Source organism: Protopterus annectens, chromosome 7.part1, assembly GCF_019279795.1.
Source record: "Protopterus annectens isolate FY-2018-M chromosome 7.part1, PAN1.0, whole genome shotgun sequence".
Taxonomy (NCBI): domain Eukaryota; kingdom Metazoa; phylum Chordata; order Ceratodontiformes; family Protopteridae; genus Protopterus; species Protopterus annectens.
In genome coordinates, this window is record NC_056740.1 from 513,187,902 (window position 1) to 513,215,851 (window position 27,950).

Consider the following 27,950-nt stretch of genomic DNA (forward strand, 5'->3'; position numbering starts at 1 on the left):
TAAATAAATAAAGAGAAGCTAAAAACACTGATGCGGACTTGTTTTGTATATACAATTCAACACGGATTCCCCCCCAACCATAACACTACGTCTGCACTCATCCATTTTAGTAACATAGTAAATATGCAATGCAACAATGGTCAACTAGTGTCTGCAGTTTTCCTTGACTTATCAAAGGCATTTGATACAGTCTCCCATACAAAACTTCTAGCATCACTCTCAGAATTAAAACTAACTACCCCCACTCTATTATGCTTTCAAGACTAACTCTCCCAACACCAACAAGCTGTTCAGTGGAAAAACTCCATTGCCCCCCTTCTTCCTGTAAAACTAGCAGTGCCCCAAGGATCAATCCTAGGACCCCTACTTTTCACTATATTTGCAAATAATCTTCACAAAACCACCCCTCTAGCAAACCTGGTTCAATATGCTGACCACTCCACCTTAATCTGTTTTGCCCCCACCCTCCAAGAACTTCACATCAAGACCCAAGAAGCCTTTACATCCATTGAAACCTGGCTAACAAACTCCCAGCTAATAATAAATCCTAAAAAGACCTAACTTATGCTCTTCCATCCTTCCAAAGCAGCTGTACCTACTCCCAGATTCTCTATTTCTGCATCAGCTAATACCCCTATTTCACCCGTCACACAAACCAGATTACTAGGGGTCATTATTGACAATAATATGAAATTTGACAAACGCATAGCTTATACAATAACCAAAGTCATCAACAAACTAGGTACTCTTTACAGATGTAAAAACTTATCCTAGCTCATACCCATCTTCTATCTACAGTACTGTAGGTTTCTCCTGTCATAATTAATCTAAACAAGAGTGATTTAAACAAGCTATCAGTATGCTACCACAAAATAGCAAAATTCACCAGAAACTCCTCCTACCGCACCCACCACTGTCAACCCCTAAAACAGCTTTTCTGGCTGGAATTCCCCAAATACTTTAGCTCTAAATGAACGTCTTTGAGCTCACCAATACTGTACCAACCTGACAAAACTCCAGCCTTACAAGACCTGATCACCCTCTACTCCAATAACGAGAACTTAGATCCACTGACAAGGCACTAATTGCAGTCTCCAAAAGACAATACAGCTCTGCTGACTCCCTGTATGCTAGCAACATTGCCAAGACTTGGAACTCCCTACCACTACAAATCAGGGTACAACCTAACAAAACCATATTGAAAGTAGCTTATTTCCAACCTAAACAGCTCCTGGACATGCAATTGCCTAGCATATGGCTGACATATTGTAACACTTTTCCCGTACCCAATATCCAACCTCTTCTTTAAAACTCTTACAGATGCACTATATTTTATCGGCTCTAGGACACATGCTCGACTAGCATATGTCCGAATTACAAAACATCGAACACACATACACGAAAGCGCTTAACATTGAAAAGTGCTTCTGTGTATGTGTAGTTAAAAAAAAAAATCTACGTTTCTGCAGGGGGGCTTGCTCCCCTGAACCCCCACACTCCCCTACTTTATTATTCTCCTCACTCTGAGAATGCACTACAGTGGGGAAAAGGGAATTATCCCTTACCTGCACTGTAGTCAGATCTACAAAACAGGCACACATACACGGAAGTGCTTGTCGATGTTAATCTCTTTCTTGTATGTGTGTTCGATGTTTTGTGATTCAGACATATGCTAGTCGAGCATGTGTCCGGATCCCAATTTATCATACATTACCTACCAACTAACTGCCACCTGCTCCTCACTCTCCCATCTCTACCCACTAACTGTCCCCTATTCTAAGTTGAAAAGCTTTCCCTTAAAATGTCAAGGAACCTCATATGAAAGTGTCTATATTCTCCAGCTTTGACAAACTGGCTAGTATTTTTAGTTTTTCTTTTATTTTCTTATCTTCATTACATCTTCAAGATTATCTGGCTAGTATTTTTTAGTTTTTCCTTTCTTGTCTTATCTTCATTATATCTTCAAGATTATCTCTACTTAACATACTGTATAAACAACAATCATATGTTACTACCTGATATATTTTAATTGTATTTCTAAAACACTTTGCTTATGTCAATATCTTATGCAGCCATATGTTGTTATCTGCTCTATTTTATGACTGTATGTCTAAACCATAATGCCCATGTAAATATCTTTTGTATAGTATGTTAGTAATTGTTCTGGAGCTTTTCTCCCCAGCCCTCTGTCCAGTAGGATATCCCCTGTAAACAAATGTAAACTAAATAAATAAATATAAAGGTGAAGAAAACAGAAATGATATAAAGCTAAGGGTATATTAATTGAGCCTCAAAAAGAAAAAAAAATCAGTTTCTTACATAAGATTTAACAACCCAAAAGTGCTTTCAAATAGCTTTTTGCCTTCTGGGTTTTAAGTGGAATATGCCTTTTGCTGCAGCAAACAGCCTATTTCTGTTGTTCCCTTTGACAATTACCCCTGTGTAGAAAAGACATTTTCTATGTATAACATGGATATATACTAAACACACCACTGGAAACAGGTTCTAGGATAGGAAACACTGCCTCACGTAGCACAAAAGTAAAACTAGTCCCAAATTTTATTAAAATTGTTAAAACGAAATCAGTTGTTAAAAACGAAATCAGTTAAGTGCTTTCATCAATTACATTGACTTCTTCAGAACATCTTAACAACTTCTCCCAAAAGTTTATATGTGCTGTGCAATTAATTCTCCAATTGAACACTTACTGGCAGAGTAGCCTTCTTAAAGTGCACCAGTGCCATAACCTTTTTTTTCTCTGTAAAATTTCACTAGACAGTCACCATAGAATTTACTGAGAGCTTAATATATCATTATATGCCATAACATAGTGGTCAATAATCTTTGCTCACCCTCACCATTTGGCTTCTAATATAGCCTTTACTGATATAGCATCATTTAAACCAGGGTGTGTGGTGGAATTCAAAAGTATTTGCCATTTAGACTCATTCTCATTCAATTTCTTGGTAATAATCTCCCCTCTAGTGTTACCCTTAATTTGTTGTATTATGGCAAATTTGAATTCTTTACAACCTTGACTATTAGATAAATGTCTATACAGTGCATTAGTCTCATCCTTTCTCCTTATACAATATGTATGTTCATATATCCTGTTTCTAAGACATCTATCTGTTTTCCCCACATAGTAACAGGGACACAGGGTACACTTAGCTAAGTAGACCTCATGTTGAGTGCGACAATTACCATTTTGAAAATAGACCATGGTCTGGTTAATATTATTTAACTTCATCTTCGTACTACTCATAATGGCACAACATTGATTGCAATTGCCACATTTTTGTGTACCCTTCCCTGTTCTACTGTGTGCTGTAGAGTCTTTCCTCATTTCAAACAGTATTTTAAGACAAAAAATGTTTTTAAATACGAACGAAGGCTGTTCGCCTAATAACTTGAAAATGTTGTCATCAGATTTTAAAATATTCTAGTTGTTACCTATAATCTTTCTAACTTCTTTATCAAAAGAAATGCTACCTCATAGTTACCTGAACTGAGTAAGATACAAGACCGGATATGTGGGTTGTCTTTTGGTTGATTCAAGTTCTTAAATATGTTTCCCTTTCCACTCCCTAATATAGGTTTGTATTTATTGTTCCATTCAGACCTAACATATTTAATAGTGTCTTGTACCAGGGAGCACGGATAACCTCTATTTAAAAACATTTTGCCTATAACATTAAATTCCTCCTCTAATTCAGCTAGTTCAGATGTCATCCTAGCTGCCCTTATACACTGCCCCTTAATAATACTAGCTTTTTGTTTGTACGGATGGCAGCTTGAATATTCCAAATAGCTGTTACTAAACGTACTTTTTCTAAATATTTTGGAAGCAAAATGACCATTGACAGTGTATACGTAGGTATCCAAATAGGAAATCCCATTACAGTTGAAATTGTAAGTGAATCTTAAATATTGAGTAGTTCCATTTATGTAATCCATAAATTCATTTAACTCATTCTCAGACCCTGTCCACAACATAAAAATGTCGTCCAGGAATGTGTAGCATTTAATATATGAATTCCGTTTCCCTTGTAATACGTGTTGTTCCTCCCAATCCAATAACACTAAGTTGGCGAACATGGGCGCGCATGCCGCCCCCATTGCAACACCATTTTTCTGTTTGTAATATTCTCCTTCATAAAAAATAAAATTGTTACTCAATACTATTTCCATAAATTCCAAAATCAATTGTATTTTGTCCCAGTGGAATCCAATGTATTTTTGAATACTGTTCTCAAATCTCCTAAGACCGTCCATTACATCAATGGTAACAAATATAGTATTATTGCTGAATAAATCTTGTGTTAACCTAGACAAAAAATCCCAGGAATCAATAGTTATATGATTGATTTGACTATATATATTTTTCAACCATCTATCTATCACCTGACCAAAAGGGAAAGTTTTGGACTTATTCCCCGAAATAATGGGTCTAAAAGGGGGATCCATAAGATTTTTGTGGATTTTAGGTATCCCTACAATGGTCGCCATAACAGGATATTTCACCTTTAAAAATTCATATATATCTGTGTCAATTCTATCGTCCATTAACAAGTCCTCTAAAAATAAATCTATTTCGTGGTGTGCAATGTTAGCCTCATTCAAAGATGCTACCTCATAGTTACCTGAATTGAGTAAGATAGTGTGTATTTTATTCACATATTCTAACTGATTGTACAACACTATCCCTCCCCCTTTATCAGGTTTCATGATTCTTATTAGGTAGTTTTCCTAAAGTTGTTTGATGGAGTTGTACTCTATTTTCGTTAAATTAAAGGACATTTTTTTGTTGTTGACCACATTAAAAGCTTTATATATTTCATCTGTGACTACTTTGTCAAAAGTAGCCAAGGTGGGATTAGATGGGGGAATAAATGTACTTTTTTTTCTAAGAGGTTTTTCGATAACTGCAGTTCTATTATTCTCATGAAAAAAGGCTGCTAAATTTAATTTACGCAAGTATAGTTTGAATTCTACAATATAGTCAACAATATTACATTTATATTTAGGAACATATTTCATTCCTTTCATAAAAAGACTAAAGTGTCCAATGTCAAGCTTAAAGTCTGTGTAATTGTACACACTAAAGTCCCCCATACTGGAATGTATGTTGTTATGATACACAATGGGGTTTTCACCCATTACTACCTTGCCATCTTTGTGTTTCTCCTTTCCCGCCAATTCCTGTTTTCCATTGCTTGCTGTCTTCCCCCCTTCCAATATCGATAATCTGTTCCAGCTAAAAAATTGTTGTTACTCTTGTAATTGTAATGTTCACCATTTCCTTCCTGCCTAGTCCTAAATGTCTTGTACCTATTCTGCATCCTAGGTGGTTCCCTTTTGTGAACATCCCATTTGTAAGCTGAATTGTTCTGATATTGTTTTAAATCCCTATGCAGTTTTTTACATTTCCTTTCAAATTGCTTGTGACAGTTTTTTTCCACCCATTCATATTGTTTGTGAAAAAAAATCTTCCCAGTCACTAAACAATAAATCCTGCATAATGGAAATATTTAACTCTTCAACTTCAGTCATTATAGCACAAATGTTCTTATCATTGCATCTAATAATAAATTCAATAAAAGAGAAACCGAAACTGTCGAACAAACAGTTACATTCATTAATGTTTGAATTATCCAAGTCAACCCCCATGGGTAATTTTAAAAAACCTTAACCCAATAGGTACCACTTTGACTTCCAAACAACGCTTCAAATAAGTATTGTCCAGCTGTAGACTTTTCACCATACCAAGTTTTTTACCAAACTTGTATATTAGATCTTTCAGTGATTTGTCCACTTCTTTACCCTTCATATTGTGTAAATCAGTTGTATTATTAACCCCTTTATGATCAAAGATATAGTTGTGTTTAAAAAATTCATCCAAATCATGCTGTTTTGGTTTTAATTTGCCATTACTACCAGGGTTGGTGTTAATGACAGGCGGATTTACAGTACCTGCTCCAGCAATCATTCCGGTCACAGAATAAGTCTTTTTGGGCACAGTACGCTTAGGTTTCGCCCCTGATATGTTGTAATCGTCCTCCAATCCTCGTTCATCTCTCCGCTTAAAACATTCACTGAACCGAAGGTTGGTAACCCCAAGGGATCCATTAGAGGGTCCGAGTAACATCTCATCACCATTTCCCCGTTCTTTTGGAGAATTGTCTCGGTGATTCTCTCGACTGTCCCCACGTGTTGATGTCATCTCCTGGTGACAAAGAGTCTTCCTGTCTGGCTGGCTAATGAGCTCGATGAGCCTAGTGAGCTCCCTTTTATGATAGCCATTTCCGACCGCATAAATTGAAGCTCAACTTGTCTTGCTGGCGAAAATATAGAAGGTAGTTCGTCCATCGAATCCATAACCTGATAAAGCAACTGTAGAAATAAAATGTAACTCCAGCAGTAACAGCCACAAAACCAACGTCCAAACACACCACTGGAAACGGGTTCTAGGATAGGAAACACTGCCACACGTAGCACAAAAGTAAAACCAGTCCCAAATTTCGGACCCTCTAATGGATCCCTTGGGGTTACCAACCTTCGGGGGGGTTAATAATACAACTGATTTACACAATATGAAGGGTAAAGAAGTGGTCAAATCACTGAAAGATTTAATATACGAGTTTGCTAAAAAACTTGGTATGGTGAAAAGTCTACAGTTGGACAATACTTATTTGAAGCGTTGTTTGGAAGTCAAAGTAGTACCTATGGGGTTAAGGTTTTTTAAATTACCCGTGGGGGTTGACTTGGATAATACAAACATTAATGAATGTAACTGTTTGTTCGACAGTTTTGGTTTCTCTTTTATTGAATTTATTATTAGATGCAATGATAAGAAAATGTGTGCTATAATGACTGAAGTTGAAGTTAAATATTTCCATTATGCAGGATTTATTGTTTAGTGACTGGGAAGATTTTTTTCACAAACAATATGAATGGGTGGAAAAAAACTGTCACAAGCAATTTGAAAGGAAATGTAAAAAACTGCATAGGGATTTAAAACAATATCAGAACAATTCAGCTTACAAATGGGATGTTCACAAAAGGGAACCACCTAGGATGCGGAATAGGTACAAGACATTTAGGACTAGGCAGGAAGGAAATGGTGAACATTACAATTACAAGAGTGACAACAATTTTTTAGATGGAACAGATTATCGATATTGGAAGGGGGGAAGACAGCAAGCAATGGAAAACAGGAATTGGCGGGAAAGGAGAAACACAGAGGTGGCAAGGTAGTAATGGGTGAAAACCCCATTGTGTATCATAACAACATACATTCCAGTATGGGGGACTTTAGTGTGTACAATTACACAGACTTTAAGCTTGACATTGGACACGTTAGTCTTTTTATGAAAGGAATGAAATATGTTCCTAAATATAAATGTAATATTGTTGACTATATTGTAGAATTCAAACTATACTTGCGTAAATTAAATTTAGCAGCCTTTTTTTCATGAGAATAATAGAACTGCAGTTATCGAAAAACCTCTTAGAAAAAAAAGCACATTTATTCCCCCATCTAATCCCACCTTGGCTACTTTTGACAAAGTAGTCACAGATGAAATATATAAAGCTTTTAATGTGGTCAACAACAAAAAAATGTCCTTTGATTTAATGAAAACAGAGTACAACTCCCTCAAACAACTTCATGAAAACTACCTAATAAGAATCATGAAACCTGATAAAGGGGGAGGGATAGTGTTGTACAATCAGTTAGAATATGTGAATAAAATACACACTATCTTACTCAATTCAGGTAACTATGAGGAAGCATCTTTGAATGAGGCTAACATTGCACACCACAAAATACATTTATTTTTAGAGGACTTGTTAATGCACGATAGAATTGACACAGATATATATATGAACTTTTAAAGGTGAAATATCCTGTTATGGCGACCATTGTAGGGATACCTAAAATCCACAAAAATCTTATGGATCCCCCTTTTAGACCCATTATTTAGGGGAACAAGTCCAAAACTTTCCCTTTTGGTCAGGTGATAGATAGATGGTTGAAAAATATATATAGCCAAATCAATCATATAACCATTGATTCCTGGGATTTTTTGTCTAGGTTAACACAAGATTTATTCAGGAATAATACTATATTTGTTACCATTGATGTAATGGAACTATTTTCATGTATCCCGGAAGAAGACGGTCTTAGGAGATGTGAGAACAGTATTCAAAAATACAGTGGATTCCACTGGGACAAAATACAATTGATTTTGGAATTTATGGAAATAGTATTGAGTAACAATTTTATTTTTTATGAAGGAGAATATTACAAACAGAAAAATGGTGTTGCAATGGGGGCGGCATGCGCGCCCATGTTCGCCAACTTAGTGTTATTGGATTGGGAGGAACAACACGTATTACAAGGGAAACGGAATTCATATATTAAATGCTACACACGATTCCTGGACGACATTTTTATGTTGTGGACAGGGTCTGAGAATGAGTTAAATGAATTTATGGATTACATAAATGGAACTACTCAATATTTAAGATTCACTTACGATTTCAACTGTAATGGGATTTCCTATTTGGATAACTACGTATACACTGTCAATGGTCATTTTGCTTCCAAAATATTTAGAAAAAGTACGTTTAGTAACAGCTATTTGGAATATTCAAGCTGTCATCCGTACAAACAAAAAGCTAGTATTATTAAGGGGCAGTGTATAAGGGCAGCTAGGATGACATCTGAACTAGCTGAATTAGAGGAGGAATTTAATGTTATAAGCAAAATGTTTTTAAATAGAGGTTATCCGTGCTCCCTGGTACAAGACACTATTAAATATGTTAGGTCTGAATGGAACAATAAATACAAACCTATATTAGGGAGTGGAAAGGGAAACATATTTAAGAACTTGAATCAACCAAAAGACAACCCACATATCCGGTCTTGTATCGTAAGATACAGACATTTTGATAAAGAAGTTAGAAAGATTATAGGTAACAACTGGAATATTTTAAAATCTGATGACAACATTTTCAAGTTATTAGGTGAACAGCCTTCGTTCGTATTTAAAACCGGTTTTTGTCTTAAAACACTGTTTGAAATGAGGAAAGACTCTACAGAACACAGAAGAACAGGGAGGGGTACACAAAAATGTGGCAATTGCAATCAATGTAGTGCCATTATATGTAGTACGAAGATGAAGTTAAATAATATTAACCAGACCATGGTCTATTTTCAAAATGGTAATTGCCGCACTCAACATGTGGTCAACTTAGCTAAGTGTACCCTGTGTCCCTGTTACTATGTGGGGAAAACAGATAGATGTCTTAGAAACGGGATATATGAACATACATATTGTATAAGGAGAAAGGATGAGACTAATGCGCTGTATAGACATTTATCTAATAGTCAAGGTTGTAAAGAATTCAAATTTGCCATAATAGAACAGATTAAGGGTAACACTAGAGGGGAGATTATTACCAAGAAATTGAATGAGAATGAGTCTAAATGGCAAATACTTTTGAATTCCACCACACACCCTAGTTTAAATGATGCTATATCAGTAAAGGCTATATTAGAAGCTAAATGGTGAGGGTGAGCAAAGATTATTGACCACTATGTTATGGCATATAATGATATATTAAGCTCTCAGTAAATTCTATGGTGACTGTCTAGTGAAATTTTACAGAGAAAAAAAAGGTTATGGCACTGGTGCACTTTAAGAAGGCTACTCTGCCAGTAATTGTTCAATTGGAGAATTAATTGCACAGCACATATAAACTTTTGGGAGAAGTTGTTAAGATGTTCTGAAGAAGTCAATGTAATTTATGAAAGTGCTTAACTGATTTTGTTTTTAACAACTGATTTAGTTTTAACAATTTTACTAAAATTTGGGACTGGTTTTACTTTTGTGCTACGTGTGGCAGTGTTTCCTATCCTAGAACCCGTTTCCAGTGGTGTGTTTGGACGTTGGTTTTGTGGCTGTTACTGCTGGAGTTACATTTTATTTCTAGGGATATATACTACTTTTATATACCATTTGAATGGAATAATGCTTATTTGCAACAATTCCTGTGGGAAGCCTCTTTACAGTAATTATAACAATACACTGCTTCCACAGTTTAACTTTTCCAAGTCTTTTGGGTTTCTAATACCATGACAGGAATGGACTAAATTACTAAATCACAGTATGATTAAAGTTTGTGAAATTAGTATTGTTAAATTCTTTGAAGTTAGCCAAAAGTGCTCTTCGCAGCACCCGCAATGTGCCATGTAATGATTCCTTCTGTAATCCATGTAGAGTTCCATGTATTGGTAGCATATCTAAATATGACTGTAAATTATTTTTTTTATGGGACCTATTGCTGCTTCTACTATTGGAACTGTATAGGTATCCTTCCACATTGTCCTCATTTCGGCCTGTAAATCCTGTCATTTTGTGTCTCTCTGTATGTAAGACACTGTAATCAATGAGTGTAGCAATTTCAGTGATCAATGCTACTTTTGTCTTCTTTTCATGGACTACTATGTCTGTTTTTTTCCCATCTGTTTTTTGAACTGTTGATAATGGGTGATCCCCATGTGATATAAACTTTGCCATTCTCTATAAATCTTTGTAGCCGACATTTCAAATGCTTGTTTTCAAAATGCCCAATGCAACAGTCTTGCCACATTATGCCTTTTAGTATACAGACCATCTACCATTAGTGTATCAGATCCAGCAGCAAGATGGACCACTGTTCCCAGTCCCATTTTACAGAACCTGCATTTGTCTGTTTCTACCACATGTTCAGTGGACTTTGTAAACCAACGTCTACGCAGTCTACCATCCAGGACTACCAATATTAACCTTTCATATTTTGGTTTAAATTCACCTTCCCTTAACCACTCCTGTGTCAGATTCTGATCAACATGAGATTGTTCTAGAAGGTTTCTATAAGTCCAACTATATCTATGCCTTTTCCACATTTCTTGCATTCTCATCTGATCCTTCTTATTTATTTATTTATTTTACATTTGTTGACTGGCATAGTCCAACTGGATACATGTCCATTTTCAGTGGAGGCCCAGGGAGAAAAGCTCCAAACTTACAAACCTCCTCTACTTGAAAACATTGGTTTCAGGCTCAGTAAATGAGCTGTAATCCCTAGACAGGCCATCTGTAATGGGTTGGGTTGTGCTTCACAGATGATTTCTGGTAAACGTAAATGGCTACCAAGAAAATGCCTAACTACTAAGTTTAGCATTCCTGTCCTGTAGAGTATATAGCCACATAAGGGGGGAATGATTTGTGACCCTGAAAAGGAGATACAACGTCAGTAATGAGAGCTTTCACTGGATTGCCAGTCATGCTATACCAACAGTGGAATATTTGATCTATGCTTTCCTTAGCTTGTGATTTAAAAAGCATATAGGGTGATTTAAAAAGCATATAGGGTGATTTTCCTCCCAAACAATATCGAAGGCACTTCACTAGGCTAACTTCTGATGCATCAGTATAAACAGTAAAGGGTTTGCAGGAATCTGTTAATACTAAAACAGGATCTTCAACATAATGCTTCCTTTAACTGTTTAAAAGCAATTTCTGCCTCTAGTGTCTATTTTACTTTAAGGAGGAATCTTCCCTTTTCTCATGTTTATAACAGAGTATACAGTAGATCTTAAATATGGTATAAAAGGTTAATAGTAACTCAGCTGACCCCAAACGTGCCCATACATTCTTCTTCATGCTGAGAATAATCCAGTTTCTTACTATTTCCAGTTTTTCGTTCTAGACTGTGACAGTTCACCCTTTGTTTTCAACATCGGCATCAGCATCAATCCCCTTTTTCCCCATTTTGTACATGGGGGGGGGGTGTCAGATTAACAGTCACCATCACTTACAGTCCAAGTCCTAAATATTTTACCTCTGCCATACCTAACCTGACTGGAAGCATTGACTGCCAACCTGGCTTGTTTCAGAGAGTCTAACACAGCCTTTAGCTTGGCTGGATGGCACTCCAAATCCTGCAGTTGAATTATGACATCATCGAGGTAAGTAGTAGCATATTTGACAAGGGTCCTTAGGGATCTGTTCATTAATCTTTAAAAGCTTGCAGGGGTACCAGGTATCCCAAATGGAAAGACAATATATTGAAATAAGCCATCTTTGGTTGTTAAGAATGTCTTTTCCTTGCTTGCAGCAGTTGGATAGATTTTCCTGTGTCTGTTTGTATGATCTAATGTGCTTTCCCAACCTTTCTGTTAGCTCATTTACTCTAACCATTAAGTAGCTGTCAAAATCTGAAATGCTGGTCAGCAGTGTAAAGTCATTATAAAACCTGATTTTTCCATCAGGGTTTGGGACAAACATCATGGGGATGTTTATGCTGCGTTTCAACTCCACTGTCACTCCCATTGTAAGCATTTTTGTATTTCCTCTTGTACAACATTTATGTTATGACTCTGGTGTTCTGTAAGGTTTTAAGTTAGCTCTTATAGATTTAATTTCAGGTTCAAGTTCAAGTTTGTTTTGGTGTTTTTTTTTATGCAAAACACCAATAAAACGTGTTTGCTAACCAAGAATAAACATAAAACCAAATAACATACAGAAAAAAAGCATCTTGTCACCATAGCCATTCGCATTCACAATCATCTCAGCCCACCTCATAACCCCACTCTCCTGCTCTCATTTTAGATCAGTGGTAGATTATAATGAGGTAATTTTGGTGCCTACCTGTGGTCCACAGCTGCAGCATGGCACATGGCCAGCCAACAAAAAATTTAATTTAAAAAAATCTTTGTTATATTCTCTACTGCTAACTCATTTTAGTTATCTAAGGTGTTGAACATAACAATCAACTAACTGTATTTGTTATTAGTAAAGAAAGAAATGTAGTTTTTCAGCGATATAATCACAACTCTACCACTTGCAGGGCTGGTGATGCTAATTTTTATGTATTTCATTTTTAGTAAGAAAACACGTCTTTACTTAAAAATAAATACATAAGTAAACAGTCCCCAGTGGTCATCTGTGTACTATTGAAAGCTTCTGAGCATTGCCTTCTCATGGATAAAGAAAAGAAAACCCACAAATATTAAATAGAACAGTGGAGGTCTGCAGACTTTTGGCCACTTTTGCTCTATAAAACAAAGCTGAACCTGCTGATTTTGCAGACATTGCCTGACTTTGCTTCATATTTTAGTCTGTGTGTGCCTTATAACATACTTGGTTTTCCAGAAAATCATTTTGGATTGTAGCCACCCAACTTGTCCTTTGCTCAGTTTAAACTCTAGCTTCATTACTTTCGGTATACTGTTTATATTTCAAACGACCTTAAAACTGTCTTTGATTTTATAGACTGACCCTGGCTTTGGTGTCTGCCTCATAAAATCCTTGATTTTTATGGCAAATTACTGAGGATTGCAACCACTGAATGGGGGGGGGGGGGGTTGCTGTGGATGAAAGCAGCTTACTCTCTTAGCTTCTTCTCATTTTTCTTGTTTGATCATTTTAAAATCTGGCTTCACTGGACTAGTGTGCATTTACAAGAAATATCTTACAATATTTATTCTCTGTCAACTGTGTGAAGTAAAGTTGAATCTGCCCCTGATGTTACAAAATACCCATGAAAATTGGGTTTAAATTTTTGGCTTGGGTCTCATAAAATTTGTGGTTTTATTGCAGCTTATTGAGATTTGCAATTTCTAAATGGGGGTGGGGGCTGACTATGGAACACACATCTTCCTTCTTGTTGTTTGCTCATTTTAAAGTGTGTATTTGTATAAAATACATTAAAATATTTATTCTACGGCAAGTGTTTGGGTGATGCAATACTGACATGGACAGCGTTTTACAGAATGTCACTGACTTTGCCTCATGTTTTTGGTTAATGCCTCATAAAACATTTTCTTTCTGGCAAATCATTGAGGATTGCAGTCACTAAATACTGACAGACATCTCACTTTTCAGACTTCAGATCCTTCAGAAAATATACACCAAAGCAAAAGCTGTTACTTTAGAACTTTCTAAGTATATACTAGTACCATTTAATATATAACCCTGATTTGGGGCTCATGTCACTCGTGTATTTTGGTTTGTCCCTGATTCTTGGACTAGGAGGTTGAACGATAATGTTTTATCGCAGTCAAATGAGTGCTGGGAGTAGATGGGGACTGTTTGTAGATGAAAATAACGCTCTCTCTTGTCATTTCAACAGTTAACCATTGGCTTTGCAGGACTGGTGTGAAATACATTGGAATACTTGTGGCTATTGTTTATGTGAAACAAAGATGAAATTATGTACCTTTTAACTGTCCATGATTGCATAGAATACCCATAAATGTGCACATATTTTGGCCTATTATGCATGTAATTTGTGATTTCTGGCAAATCACTGAAGATTGTAGTTACTAAATAATGTTGGAGATTTCTGTTTTCGACTTCAAATCCTTGAGAAAATGAATGCTAATCAAAAACACTGTTTTACTCTAGCAACTTTCTAACTCTGCTAGTTTCATTACACCCAAACTTTTATGTGGAAACCTTCTAAGAAACAAGCATCTGAAAACTAGAAAGACTGCAGTGGATATATACCAAGGTCATCCATAGATGTATACATTTAAGTTATTATGAAAGACTAACATTTCTGAACTTGTACAGTGTCTAATAGAGATATTTAAGACGAGACCTTATTTATGTATACAGAGCATTTAGAGACAACTAACTCTGGGAATATGTGCGGTTAACAAAAAGTAATAGTGAGTCATCAGACAACCTATGTGTAAGATTCTATAGGAATAAGAAATACACTAATTGGTTCTCTGAGAGAGTAGCTGATGCATGGAATAGACTACCAAATTACATGAAAGCAAATTTTTGTGGATTGGCATAATGGTTAAGGTGTTTACCTTGCAGACATAAGGTACAGCGTTTGATTCTCAAATGGGATAACTGGCTAGGCCTAAAATGGGCAGGGAGCCTAGTACCGAGCTATAAACTTTTTTAGATATTTTAAGAACAGCTAGGACACTTATTAATGGGATACAACTGCTTTGGTACATTTGTAGGCTAGAAGGGCATTATTGCCTGCGCTTTAAATATTTGTATGTGTGTATGCATGTAAATTCAAAGTCATTCTGATAGCTCCATATTAGTCTTGGCAGATGTGACTTTCCAGTATGGTCTTACATTCTTGACAGATGATTATATCTCTGACCAACTGAGAGAATATTTTCTTACCAGTCCAGTAAGCCCCATCCAGACCTTCATTACTATGCTTAACCACACAATTTCTCTAGCTCCAGTGATGGACAGATAACTTTCCTACCCAATAAAGGCAGTCTGTATTCCTATCTCAACTCAAACATCCATCATTAGGAAGGTGTAAAAGTAACTGGACTCATTTCTCCATTTGGGCTATGGCCTGGGGAACTAAATCTCTTCAGTGCCTAGTTACCTTCCATTCTAGACTCTATACCATTCCCACACTCTCCCTCAGACTTGACCTAGCTGGTATTTATATTGAATATAACTTTTTGTGAATGTTACCATTTACACTTTGCATAGACTTCTGAGATCTGCAAAAGAGTCCCAAGGAGCACAGAATTGTGGGAAAAGAGAGTGAAGCTTCATAACCTGGGAACGTTTCTATTGTTGCACTAATTACTGCCAGACTTAGTTCTTCTGGTAATGAGAAAAATCCACCAATCTAGATGTGTTAGAACTTTCTTTTACATATTCTGTTATCATTTGTGCTCAGGAGTACTTGGAGAAGGTTAGCAAAGTTTTATGTACTTAATGGAGCAGAAGTGATGGACATGCAATGTCATACCGTTCACTGTCACCCCAGCTATTCCTGTTGTGGAACTGTTATATCACAATGCCTGAGAACAGAGCCTGATCACCTACACATTATTCTGGAGAATTTGGTTCACTGCCAGGATTTGTATGAGTGATAGGCATATCTTCATTTGTTGGTGATACCATAAACTTGAGGATTCAGCCGTTGCTTTAATAAGGAGGAATTAGCCTGGGAATTTTGAGCACTAATCATCACACAGAAAAGATTGGCTGAGTACATTAGCTATACCAGGTTGGGTGCTATAGTCTTGTCAGCTTGCCTGCAGAATATATGGGGAGACAAACACTGGACTCCTTATTGACAAGTATACATAGAGAAGCTGAGAGATCCAGCTCCTGCCAAAATGTGCATAGATGATGTGGCCTTTGACTGCGACCAGACAGGGTTGAATTTCACACTTTTTAAATAAATATTTACCTTGTTAATTTTTTGTAAAAGACTAACACTACTGTACATATTCAGGAGAAAGTTCCACAGCCTTAATAGTGACAGGATGTTTGTGTTTGAAAACTGAGTACATTTGTAAATTTGAATTTCTCATTTCAGCCTAGAGGTCTGTACCAGTAACAAGACTTTATTGATTTCTTCCATGTGTACTTATGAAAAAAAAATGTAACAACACTCCCACTGAAGTATTATAGATTCACAGTACTTTGTGTGTGTGTGTGTGTGTGTGTGTGTGTGTGTGTGTGTGTGTGTGTGTGTGTGTGTGTGTTTGTGTATGTGTGTGTGTGTATGTATTTGTGTGTTTGTATGTTTGTGTGTGAATTCCTTTTCCCTTCTGATTGGTAACACTATTTCTGTTAATTCTAGTTATGTGCATGTTTACTATTAAAATTTTCTCAGAATAATGTTAACCCTAATATCTCAAAAGTAATAAGACTGTTCTGTAAGAAATGACAAATAATGTACATTCTTTCTCTTCTAGAAAAAAGAACTGATAAGTCTGCAGTATCAGGTGCTATACGGTTAAAAATCAATGTTGAAATTAAAGGCGAAGAAAAGGTTGCCCCATACCATGTGCAGTACACATGTTTACATGAGGTAAGAAATACATATTTACAGTTGTCAAATTAATGTTTTAAGAATACCCATCATTGGTATGGTTTCTTGTATAACAGCTAAACAACTAAATGAACTCCAAAGTAAAATTTAAAACATAAAACAAAATAATTGCAAATTTCTGAATTTTAGAAATTTGCTTGAAGAAATGAAATGATTAAAATATAAGTATTTTCTGTGTTTTTATTTTCTGATTATTTTTAATGGAAATGCTGTAATGTTATCGATTTTTGGTTTAATGGGATATCTAAATTGCTGGAATAAATTCTGTGCAATTGTATAGCCATGTTAAAGAGAGAGCAAGAAGTCTGTGTTTTGCTTTGTCCATAGCAATAAAATAATCTCAGTAAAAATGTGATTTCCTTCAAAAGCATGCATCATTTAGGTTAGATATTCATCCAATTATCAGAATTTTGCCTTGTGCTCTGAAGCATTTTTCCGCAGAGTAATATGATGTAAGTTGAAACTGGGAAGAATGCATAGTCCATTTGTGTAAGTACAATTATCATAACAGTAAATTTTTGAAAAGTCACTGAAATGGTTGTCATAACATTAAGGATTACACAACTTGGCCTCATAGGTTCATAGGTGTGTACTAGGCTAATGGCCCTGGACCCTTTACAAGCCTAGCCCATAGAATTGCCCTGGCTTCGTGCAGCCCAACATTAGTTCCCAGTGCCTCTATTGAGTAGAGCCACTGGAGTGATCCCTGGGATGAACTTTCTATTTCCCATCCACTCATCAAGATTTTTCCTGAAGAGGGCTAGTGAGGTGCTCTGCTTGACATGTGTGGGAATCTATTCCATAGCATGGGCAGTCTCTGGGTTATGAACCTGTCCCTCCATCACGTTCTGCTGATTGTGGTAATGAGGCTGAGGTCTCTGGAGCATGTGGTGCGGAGGGATTGGGATTGTTTTAGATGCAGCATTTCTAACAGAGCTGGGTCAGACATGGCTTTATAAGTCAAGCGGAGATTGCCTCCTACTAGGTGATATGAGACAGAGAAAAGCTGGAGTTTTTTTAGTCTGCCCATGTAGGACATGTGTTTAAGGCCTATCCTCTTTGTGTGGTACTTTTGTGGCCTCTCCAGCTGTTGCAGGTGTCTATTGAGGTACATGCCAAATGGGGCATTATACTCAATGATTGGCCTAATGAGGGAAGAGTAGAGAGAGAGATGATAACCTCTTTCTTCCTGGATGCAAAACCCTTGGTAATGAGATGTGCTACATAGAAGGACTTTCTGACCACAGTGACAATGTGGTGGTCGAAGGAGAAGTTACTGTCAACCTGTTTCCCCAGATCTCTTATAATGCCTTCAGTTTTCAGTGGACTACCATTGATGTGGTAATTTGTGGAAACTGAGTTTTCCCCAAAGTGGAGGACGACACATTTTTTGGCATTGAGCTTAAGGCCATGGCTTTGACACCAGTCGTTTGCCTCAGTGAGGCCTTTCTGAAGAATGTCTGCATTCCTTGGGGAGTTAATAATGGCTCCCAGCTTGCAATCATCTCGAAACTTGATAAGCCATATCCCCCCCCCCCCCGTGTTGGCCTGCACTTCTGAGAAGTAGATGCCAAACAGGACAGGACCCAGGACCGATCTTTGTGGGACTTGGAGTTTGCTACTTTCACACGGCGGGATCTATCTGTGAACCAGTTTGCATCCCATCTAGTGATATAGGGTTAATGCCTAGTTTGGTGAGTCTGTCTATAATTCCTGATTGGGGAATGGTATCAAAGGCCTCGGCCAGGTCAAGGTAGGCTGTATGAACCACCTTACCCTCATCCACAACTCTGGTAACTGACTCAAAGAAGTCCACCAGGTTGAGCAGGCATGATCTGCCATTCACAAAGCCAAACTGCATTAGATCCAGAGTTTGGAGATACCCTATATCCTTATTAATTAGGCTCATAATGATGTGCTCCATAGCATTACATATCAGACTTGTCAGGCTGATGGGGCGATAGTTCCCAGGGTCTGTAGTCACTCCCCTTTATGGAGAGAGATGGCTCTAGCAGTGCGCCATTTGTAAGGGACAAACCCTGAGGTGAGGCTGTGATTGTACGGGGCACACAGGTGTGGTGCCAGTTCACTTTGTAGTTCATGTAGAACACAGCCAGGGATATTGTTGGGTCCCATGAAAGCTGTATTCTTGGCCTTGGACATTGCAGCTTTAACCTTTGCAGTAGTAATGCTGGGTGCCTGGTATTCTTCTGGTATTGTAATTGGTCCTTGGGGGGGGGTAAAGTTGGCACTGAATCTGTTGGTCAATATGCTGGCAATAAATGTTGGCTCAGTATAGGAGGTACCATTGTGTAGTAACTCAGAGCACATCTGGGTATTGTCATGGAGATTCTTGACATAGATATAGAAGGTCTTGTGGTTGTCTTTAGTATCTGCTGCAATTCTTCCTTCATGGCTAGCGTTAGAGGATTTTATGAGGGTTCTCCAACTTTTTGTTGAGGCTAATGAGGCAGTTTTTCCAGTATTGGGACTTCATCTTTTTTTGCAGCAGTTTCTTCCTTCTGTTGTAGAGTTTGTGAATGGTAGGGGACCACCAGATTGGCTTCCTTTTCTTGGAGGAGAGCATCTTGGTTCTGTTGGGTATGGTTAGTTCCATGCATTTATGTTCGTGTTCGTACAATGCATTGGTGTATGATTCGGCAGTCATGCAACTATTCTCCATTTGCATGGGTGCAGTGAAGTTAGCCACCTCTGTCTTTAGGAGCCCAAAGTTAGTTTTAAATAAGGTTTTCATGGTGGTTACTTTTGTGAGTGGTGTGGGTGGAATGTGGATTTCAATGGTGATTAGTTTGTGGTTGGATCTAACCAGGGAGGAATTGACTATTGGTGTAGAGCAATGATCCCCCATGGTGGTAATAACCAGGTCAAGGATGTTGTGCCCTCTAGTGGGGGTAAGAATGAGCTGGTCCAGGGCATTGGAATTAATGAATTCCAGGAAATGTTGGGCAAGTGTATTGGTGCATGAATAGTTTTCACAGTTAATGGAGGGATAGTTAAAGTCACCCAGTAATAATGTGTTTGGTTGGACCCTAATATTTTCCAGGGTGCTTAGGATCATGGAGTGAGAGTCTTCGGACATGGTTGGGGATCTATAGCAGGCTATGACCTGAATCACTGTCTTGCCCAATGTTATTTGTGCATGAAATATCTCTGATGTACTATGCTGTGCTACTAGTCTGGAGATGTGCATATCCTTAATGAATATGGAGACATCACTGCCTTTGGAACTTTGGTCCAATTTCGGGGGCCTAAAGTTGTGGAAAGGGCTATAGCCTGGTAGCACAGGGGTGCTTTCTGCTGCTTTAAACCAGGTCTCCATTACAGCACAGATGTGGATGTTCTCCATTTTGAGGAGGGTTTTGAGCGAGTATGTCTTGAGATTTAGACTCCTAGCACTGAGCTGCATGACCATTGCATTTATTTATAGCTGTTACAGTGGTACTTTGGTCTTTGGAACACATCCTAAAAAAGGCACTATAAGGGTGGCAAGAACCTTAGCCAGTATCTGAAAACCCAGAGGTGACAGATGCAGCCCATCTCTGGCAAAGTATCAAGGTCTGTCAATCATGTCCTCTCAAGTGGACAGTTACTGGATCCCCTTAGAATAGCACCAGAAACTTAGCCAATTATTAAAGTCAATCATTTTCTGATTGTACTTCGGTATCATTCTGGATGATGATAGGATGCTGTTCAGGGCTAGGGTCATACCTGCCTGGGCCACATAATCCGAGAGCTCCTGCATGTCTCTTTTCGTGTAGTCCAGGGAGGTATGTGTCAGGTCATTCACACCCACATGGAAATTGACCGAGTGTTGTGGAATGACTTGAGTGCATGTGTTATGTGTTGGATCCTGGCACCTGACAGACAGCTGACTGTTACCATCTCCTTGTTGAGGAGTTCATTTTTCCATTAGATCTTGCTTGTTTTCATCTCTGTAGCACTGTGTCTAGCATATTCAGCTAGCACTTTGTCAGGTTTTGTAGCACACAAAAGTGCTACCAGCACTATACGTTCTACAAGGAAACAGCTCCAGTACTTATTATTAATGCCCACCCCTCCAGTCATGTCTAAAGGTCAGTTCCCTGTGCTTTATCCTATTAACCTGGTAAATGTGGGCATCCTGAGGCAATGTGCTAACTGCTTCATGTGCACTGACAACCCTCTCCTCTTACCTCTCAACACTCAGACTTGCTAGAGATGCACTTATATATTCAAACTGGAAGCCACGTACTCTCCAGCCAAGACCGGAATAGCCGCTCAAGAGGTGAAGATCAACACTTGCACCACACCACATGGAACACATAGCCTTCCAGAACACACATAAAAACAGAAACCACACACCTACCTTCGCAGAGGCTCTCAATAAAAATGTACCCAAACAGCAGAGACCTCCAAGGCAGAAACTTACTCTACCACAACACAACACTAATCATGAGACACATAACTCTCCTAAACAGTGTGCCACTTAACCAAAGACCCTAAGGCAAAACAGCATGCACAGCACACTGGTCATAGGTGACTCGATAGTGAGGCACACTGATGTCCCACTCACTAGACTCAACAAGGAGATGGTAAAAGTCAGCTGTCTGTCAGGTGCCAGGATCCAACACATAACACATCACTCAGGTCATTCCACAACACTTGGTCATTTTCCATGTGGGTGTGCATGACCTGAGAGGTACCTCCCTGGACTACATGAAAAGAGACATGAGCCCTGAGCAGCATCCTACCATCACCCAGAATGATACCACAGTACAAGCAGAAAATTATTGATTTCAACAATTGGCTAAGTTTCTGGTGTCATTCTAAGGGGATCCAGTATTTGTCTGCCTGGGATGACATGATTGACAGACCTCAATGCTTTGCCAGAGATGGCCTGCATCTGTCACACCTGGGCTTCCGGATACTGGTGAGAGCTCTTGCCACCCATATAGTACCTTTTTTAGGTGGTGTTCCAAAGACCAAATTACCACTGTAACAGCTGCAAATAAATGCAATCTGAGGGTCATGCTGCTAAATGCTAGAAGTCTAAATCTCAAAATGCACTCACTTGAAGCACTCCTTAAAATGAATAATATCGACATTTGTGCTGTAACAGAGACCTGGTTCAAGACAGCAGAAAGCACCCCTGCACTACCAAGCTATAACTCATTCCACACCTTTCGGCCCCAGAACTTGGACAGAAGCTCCAAAGGCGGTGGTGTTTCCATATTCATAAATGATGTGCACACCTCCAGTCTGCTAGCCCAACATAACACATCAGAGATACTTCAGGTGCAGCTAAGATTGGGTAAGACAGTGATTCAGGTCGTAGCCTGCTATAGTTCCCAAAACCATGTCCCAAGGCTCACACTCCACATTCCTAAGCACACTGGGGAATAATAGGGTCCAACCTAATACTCTCATACAACTACCCCTCCATTAACTGGGAAAACTACTCATGTACCAATACACTTGCCCAACATTTCCTGGAATTCATTAATTGCAATGCCCTGGACTAGCTTGTTCTTACCCCATCTAGAGATAGCAACATCCTTGACCTGGTCATTACTAACATGGATGACCGTTGCTCTACACCAATAGTCAACTCCTCCCTGGTTAGATCAGACCATAAACTAATCACCTTGGAAATCCACCCCCCCCCCCGCAAAGGTAACCACCACGAAAAACTTCTCAAAAGCTAATTTTGGTCTCCTAAAAACAGAGCTGGCTAACTTCACGGCACCCATGCAAATGGAGAATAGTTGCATGACTGCCGAATCATACACCAATGCACTGTACGAACACGTACACAAACGCATGGATCTCGCCATACTCAATAGAACCAAGATTCTCTCCTCCAAAAAAAGGAAGCCAATCAGGTGGTCCCTTGCCATAAACAAACTCCACAACAGAAGGAGGAAACTGATGCGGAATAAGGTGAAGTCCCAAGGCTGGAAAAACTCCCTTATCAGCCTCAACATAAAGTTGAGATCCCTCATCAAATCCTCTATAGCTAGCTATGAAAACAGAATTACAGCAGATAGTAAAGACAACCACAAGGTTTTCTATAGTTATGTAAAGAATCTCCACGGCAATACCCAGATTTGCTCTGAGCTACTGCACAACGGTACCTCCTATACCGAGCCAACAGATATTGCCAATATACTGCCCGACAGATTCAGTCCCAACTTTACCCCCCCCCCCCAAAGAACCAGTCATAATACCAGTAGACTGCCAGGCACCCAGTATTACTGCTGTACAGGTTAAAACAGCGCTATCCAAGGCCAAGAATACAGCTTCTATGGGACCTGACAATATACCTGGATGTGTTCTACATGAACTACAGAATGAACTGGCACCTCACCTGTGTGCCCTGTTTAGTGACAGCCTCACCTCAGGCTTTGTCCATAGCAAATAGTGCACTGCTTCTGTCATCCCTCTCCACAAAGGAGGAGTGACTATAGGCCCTGGGAAATGTCGCCCCATTAGCCTGATGAGTCTGATATACGAAGCTATGAAACACATCATTATGGACCTAATAAACAAGGATATAGGGAATCTACAAACTCTGGATCCCACACAGTTTGGTTTTGTGAAGGGTAGATCATGCCTGCTCAACTTGGTCAACTTCTTTGAGTCAGTCACCAGACCTGTGGATGAAGGCAAGGTGGTTCATATAGCCTACCTTGATCTGTCCAAGGCCTTTGATACTATTCTCCACTCAGGAATAATAGAAAAACTCACTAAGCTAGGCATCAACCCCTATATCACTAGGTGGGTTGCAAAGTGGCTCACAGGTAGAACCCGCAGTGTGAAAGTACCCGACTCCAAGTCAGACTGCTGACCAGTCATGAGTGGAGTCCCACAGGGTTCGGTCCTGGGTCCTCTCCAGTTTGGTATCTACTTCTCTTAGGTCCAGGCCAACACGAAGGGACTCTTGCTGACAAAGTTCGCAGATGATTGCAAGTTGGTAGCTATTATTAACCCCCAAAATGATGCTGACATCCTACAGAAAGGCCTCACTGAGAACAATTACTGGTGTCAGAACCATGGCCTTAAGCTCAATGCCAAAAATGTGTTGTCATCCTTTTTGGGAAAAACTCAGTTCCCATGAATTACTACATCGATGGTTATCCACTGAACACAGAAGGCGTTATAAGAGATCTGGGAACACAGGTTGACAGAAACCTCTTTTTTGACCACCACATTGCCACTGTGGTCATTAAGTCCTTCTATGTGCCACATCTCATTACTAAGGGTTTTGAATCCAGGATAAAAGAGGTCATCATCTCCCTCTACTCTTCCCTCATTAGGCCAATCATCAAGTACAATGCCCCATTTGGCATGTACCTCACTAGACACCTGCAACAACTGGAGAGGCCGAAAAAATACCTCACAAAGAGGATCCTAGCCCTTAAACATTTGTCCTGTATGGACAGACTTACAAATCTCCAACTATTCTCTGTCTCATATCGCCTACTTAGAGGCGATCTCTGCTTGACTTACAAAGCCATGCCTGACCCAGCTCTGTTAGAAATGCTACATCTAAAGAAATCCTAATCCCTTCACACCACATACTCCAGAGACCTCAACCTCATTACCACAACCAACATTACATGCTATAGGGACAGGTTCATAACCCAGAGACTGCCCATGCTATGGAATAGACTTCCCACACATGTTTAGCAGAGCACCTCACTGGCCCTCTTCAAGAGAAATCTTGATGAGTGGATGGGAAATAGAAAATTCACCCCAGGGATAACTCCAGTGGCTTTATTCGACAGATGCAGTGGGAACTAAGGTCGGGTGGCACAATGCCAGGGTAATCCTATGGGCTAGGCCTGTAAAGGCTCCAGGGCCATTAGGCTAGTACACACCTATGAACTTATGAACCTATGACATGGAAGTGAATTGAAATGAGGCAACATCCTTATGTACTGAAAGGTCAATATAAGGGTGCAGGCCACCCCTGGTGTAGAGCATAGAAAGGTAATGCATCATTACCATGTGTAACTGAAGGAGTATGTCATGTATTTGTGACTACATTCATTTTCTTCTGAGTTATAAGACTAACTAGTTAGGAGAGGGGGTTATATCTCCTTTTGTTACAGTCATTGCACAAGTACAACAAAATTTGTAGCAATCCTCTTAAGGTGCAGTCACATATAATAAACATGAATAAATAAGAATATGTAATACAGTACAATACCAAACAATACAATATAATGCAATGCAGTAAACAACTAAGTTGTTGCACTTGGGTATTTTGCACACAAAAGGAATAAAGTGAGGTGCAGAGGAATGTAAATATATGCCTTATAGTGCAAATGGCTATTATCTGTACTCAACGTGAGTTTTTAGCATTGTTTAGTTCACGTATGCCCCTGGGATAGAAACTGTTCTTAAGTCTGTTTATCTGAAATAGAATAGACCTGAACTGTCTGGTAGAAGGCAGCAGCTCAAACAGGTGATGTCCAAGGTGAGAAGAGTCTTTCAGTATGTTAGTTGTCCTGCTGAGAGCGAGATCTGTAGAGTTCCTCCAAAGAGGGCAGTAAGCAGCCAATGATTTTCTGGGCAGAGTAGATTCTTTGAAGGGCCTTCCTGTCTGCCACTGAGCTGTTGGCATACCATATGGAAATTCAGTATGTCAGTACACTTTCAATAAAACAGTAGTAAAAGATACCAGTAGCTTCTTCTGAAGGTTGTTCCTCCTGAGGATCCTCAGGAAATGGTGTCTGGTGTGCCTACTTGACTGCCTCTGTGGTGTTTATGGACCAAGGTAGATCTTCTGCCACAAGTTTCCAGTGTCAGTGGATGGTCTTCTGCTGCATGGGGTGTAGATGTGGCCTTCCTGCAGAGATAATACTGGGTCCTATTTAGCTAATGTTACTAGTACTGATGTTACCACTGTCAGAAAGTAAACAGATGTAATTCAGAGGGCTCAAGTGAAGTCTGGTATCCCACCTGTGTCCCAGAGGGTGACAGGACTAACAGGAAACAGAGTACATAGTATTAGTCCAGAGAAAATATCTAGAGACAGAGTCTCCTAGATCTGCTAGCTAAAGTGATTTCATCTGGCCAAATCCTTTGTACACACTCAAAGTGGAGGAACAAATTATAATGAGTGGAAGCCAGTGCAGGGGGTGACATGGGTATGACCATTCATGTAGGAGATAGTAGCACTTGCTGGTCACTTGTAGGAGTTTGCATGAGCTGATAGAGAGCTATAGGTGTTCCTGGCACTAATATGTGTGCCATATCACCACCCAATGGGAGGAGGTTAGGTCCTCATATAAAAATAGTTCTCAGTGCCAATATGCCAGTGTGAACACCAAATTTGTCGATTTTTGCCTGAATGTTGGCATTCCAGGCAGCTATTGTCAAAGAGGATGTGCAGGGATGATCCTACACCCCATGGGAATGAATTGGGGGGGGGGGATTGCTTAATTGTTGGCAGCTAAAATTGGAAAAGGATCTAACAAACAAATAAGCAAATAAGCAAGGGGGTGCGGGTGATTCCTCCAGCATTGGGGGCTGCAGGAAGGGCTTATCCCATGCAGCTATATATTTTTTTTTCAGATTTTTGTGTGTCTGTGGATTTCAAAGTGATCTCTGTGTTAGTAGTTTCAGTTAAAGGATACAAATTTAGTCCCAACCATGTTACATGAGACTCCCAAAACTGTGGAACACGGTTCCATGACGGCTCAGAGCTGTTCTATACTGGCTGGTCAATACAATATGTAGCTGTTTAAAATGGACTTTGGTAGTTGCAATCTGTCTTATTAGTTCTCACTGGCCAGGCTATGTTGAATTAATGAGCAGTTGGCTTGCTGATCTTTTTATGAATAAATAGCTTTATTATTCATTTTAATTGTACATTTTTGTTAGCAATGAATATGATTTTACTTTGCTTGGCTCACACGTTTTAGGGTGTTTGATGGATTCCTGTTTTTATTGTGCTTTTTATCATTGTTTTGTTGATTTAACGTTGTATTCAGTGCTTTTTTGTAAACAGCCTTAATAAAGTGAAAGCTAAACTAAAAGGTTTCTCCTTCCAGATATTCGTGTTAATACATTTCGCAGTACTATATATATATTTATATGGAATACACGCATTTGGTCACGCGACCAACTGTCGAACGTCGTTTTTTCCAAACCAGAATGTCAAATTTCAAGGTGCTGAACGATCAGAATGTCATAAAAAACTCCAAATTCGACATTCCTTTCCACTGTACCACCTAAACAAGCACTACCGTGGGTCAAAAGGGGAGGATGTTTTGCATTTCAACATAATTGCATTCACAATTATGCGAAGTCACTGCACTGCTTTCGAACATTTTCCGGTCGGCCATCTACCGGCCAACCAAATGCATGCATACCTATTTATATATGTTATATAGTTATATTCCTTTACATTGCCAATGAACTTTGATCAACATGAAATATGTTGTAAAACTTCATTGGTGATGGCTTCCATCAAAACACAAAAACAACAAAATAAGTTGGTCAGAAATGAAACAGATGTGTTTTATTTCTGATCACCTAAAAGAACCAGAAACTCAGCTTTTACATGGAGGGGGGGGTTGCCCCTGACACACCTAATGTAGGGGCTGTGCCTCCACACCCCCAGAAATTAAATATTCCTATTCAGCAGTTGCACAACTACAAAGAAGAAGACTAACACCAGAAATTATATTACATTCAAACTAATGCAGTTCAACTATAATATAATTTGGCCACTGCAACCACGGATGAAATTCACTAAAAATTGCTTCCCATGATGAATGCATGGTAGATGAAATCAGCTGCAACAATATATACCACATATATCTGTGTGGTAAGAAGGGCATTTTATATTGCTCAGCTCATAAGTAAGGGCATTTCCTGCAGAAAAAAAGAGGATCTGATATTATTAATTATATATTGATATTCCTTACGCATGGGGTATCTGTTCCAAGCTCGGAACTGAGCCGGACATTTTCCAAGCTTGTGTCAGCTTCAAACTTACGAGCTAAACTCTTACCCACAATCCCCCTCTCCCTGTTACCTCAGAT

General features: G+C 38.9%; 1 protein-coding gene across 1 annotated transcript in view; it reads left to right on the forward strand.

Annotated features, from left to right (window-relative positions):
• The window catches only part of UNC13C (unc-13 homolog C), a 4,920,764-nt gene that overhangs the window by 2,644,335 nt on the left and 2,248,479 nt on the right, over nt 1-27,950 (forward strand). Inside the window, exon 11 of the mRNA XM_044078941.1 lies at nt 16,757-16,872. Coding sequence (XP_043934876.1) covers nt 16,757-16,872 — 116 coding nt within the window. The remainder of the gene's footprint in view (nt 1-16,756; nt 16,873-27,950) is intronic.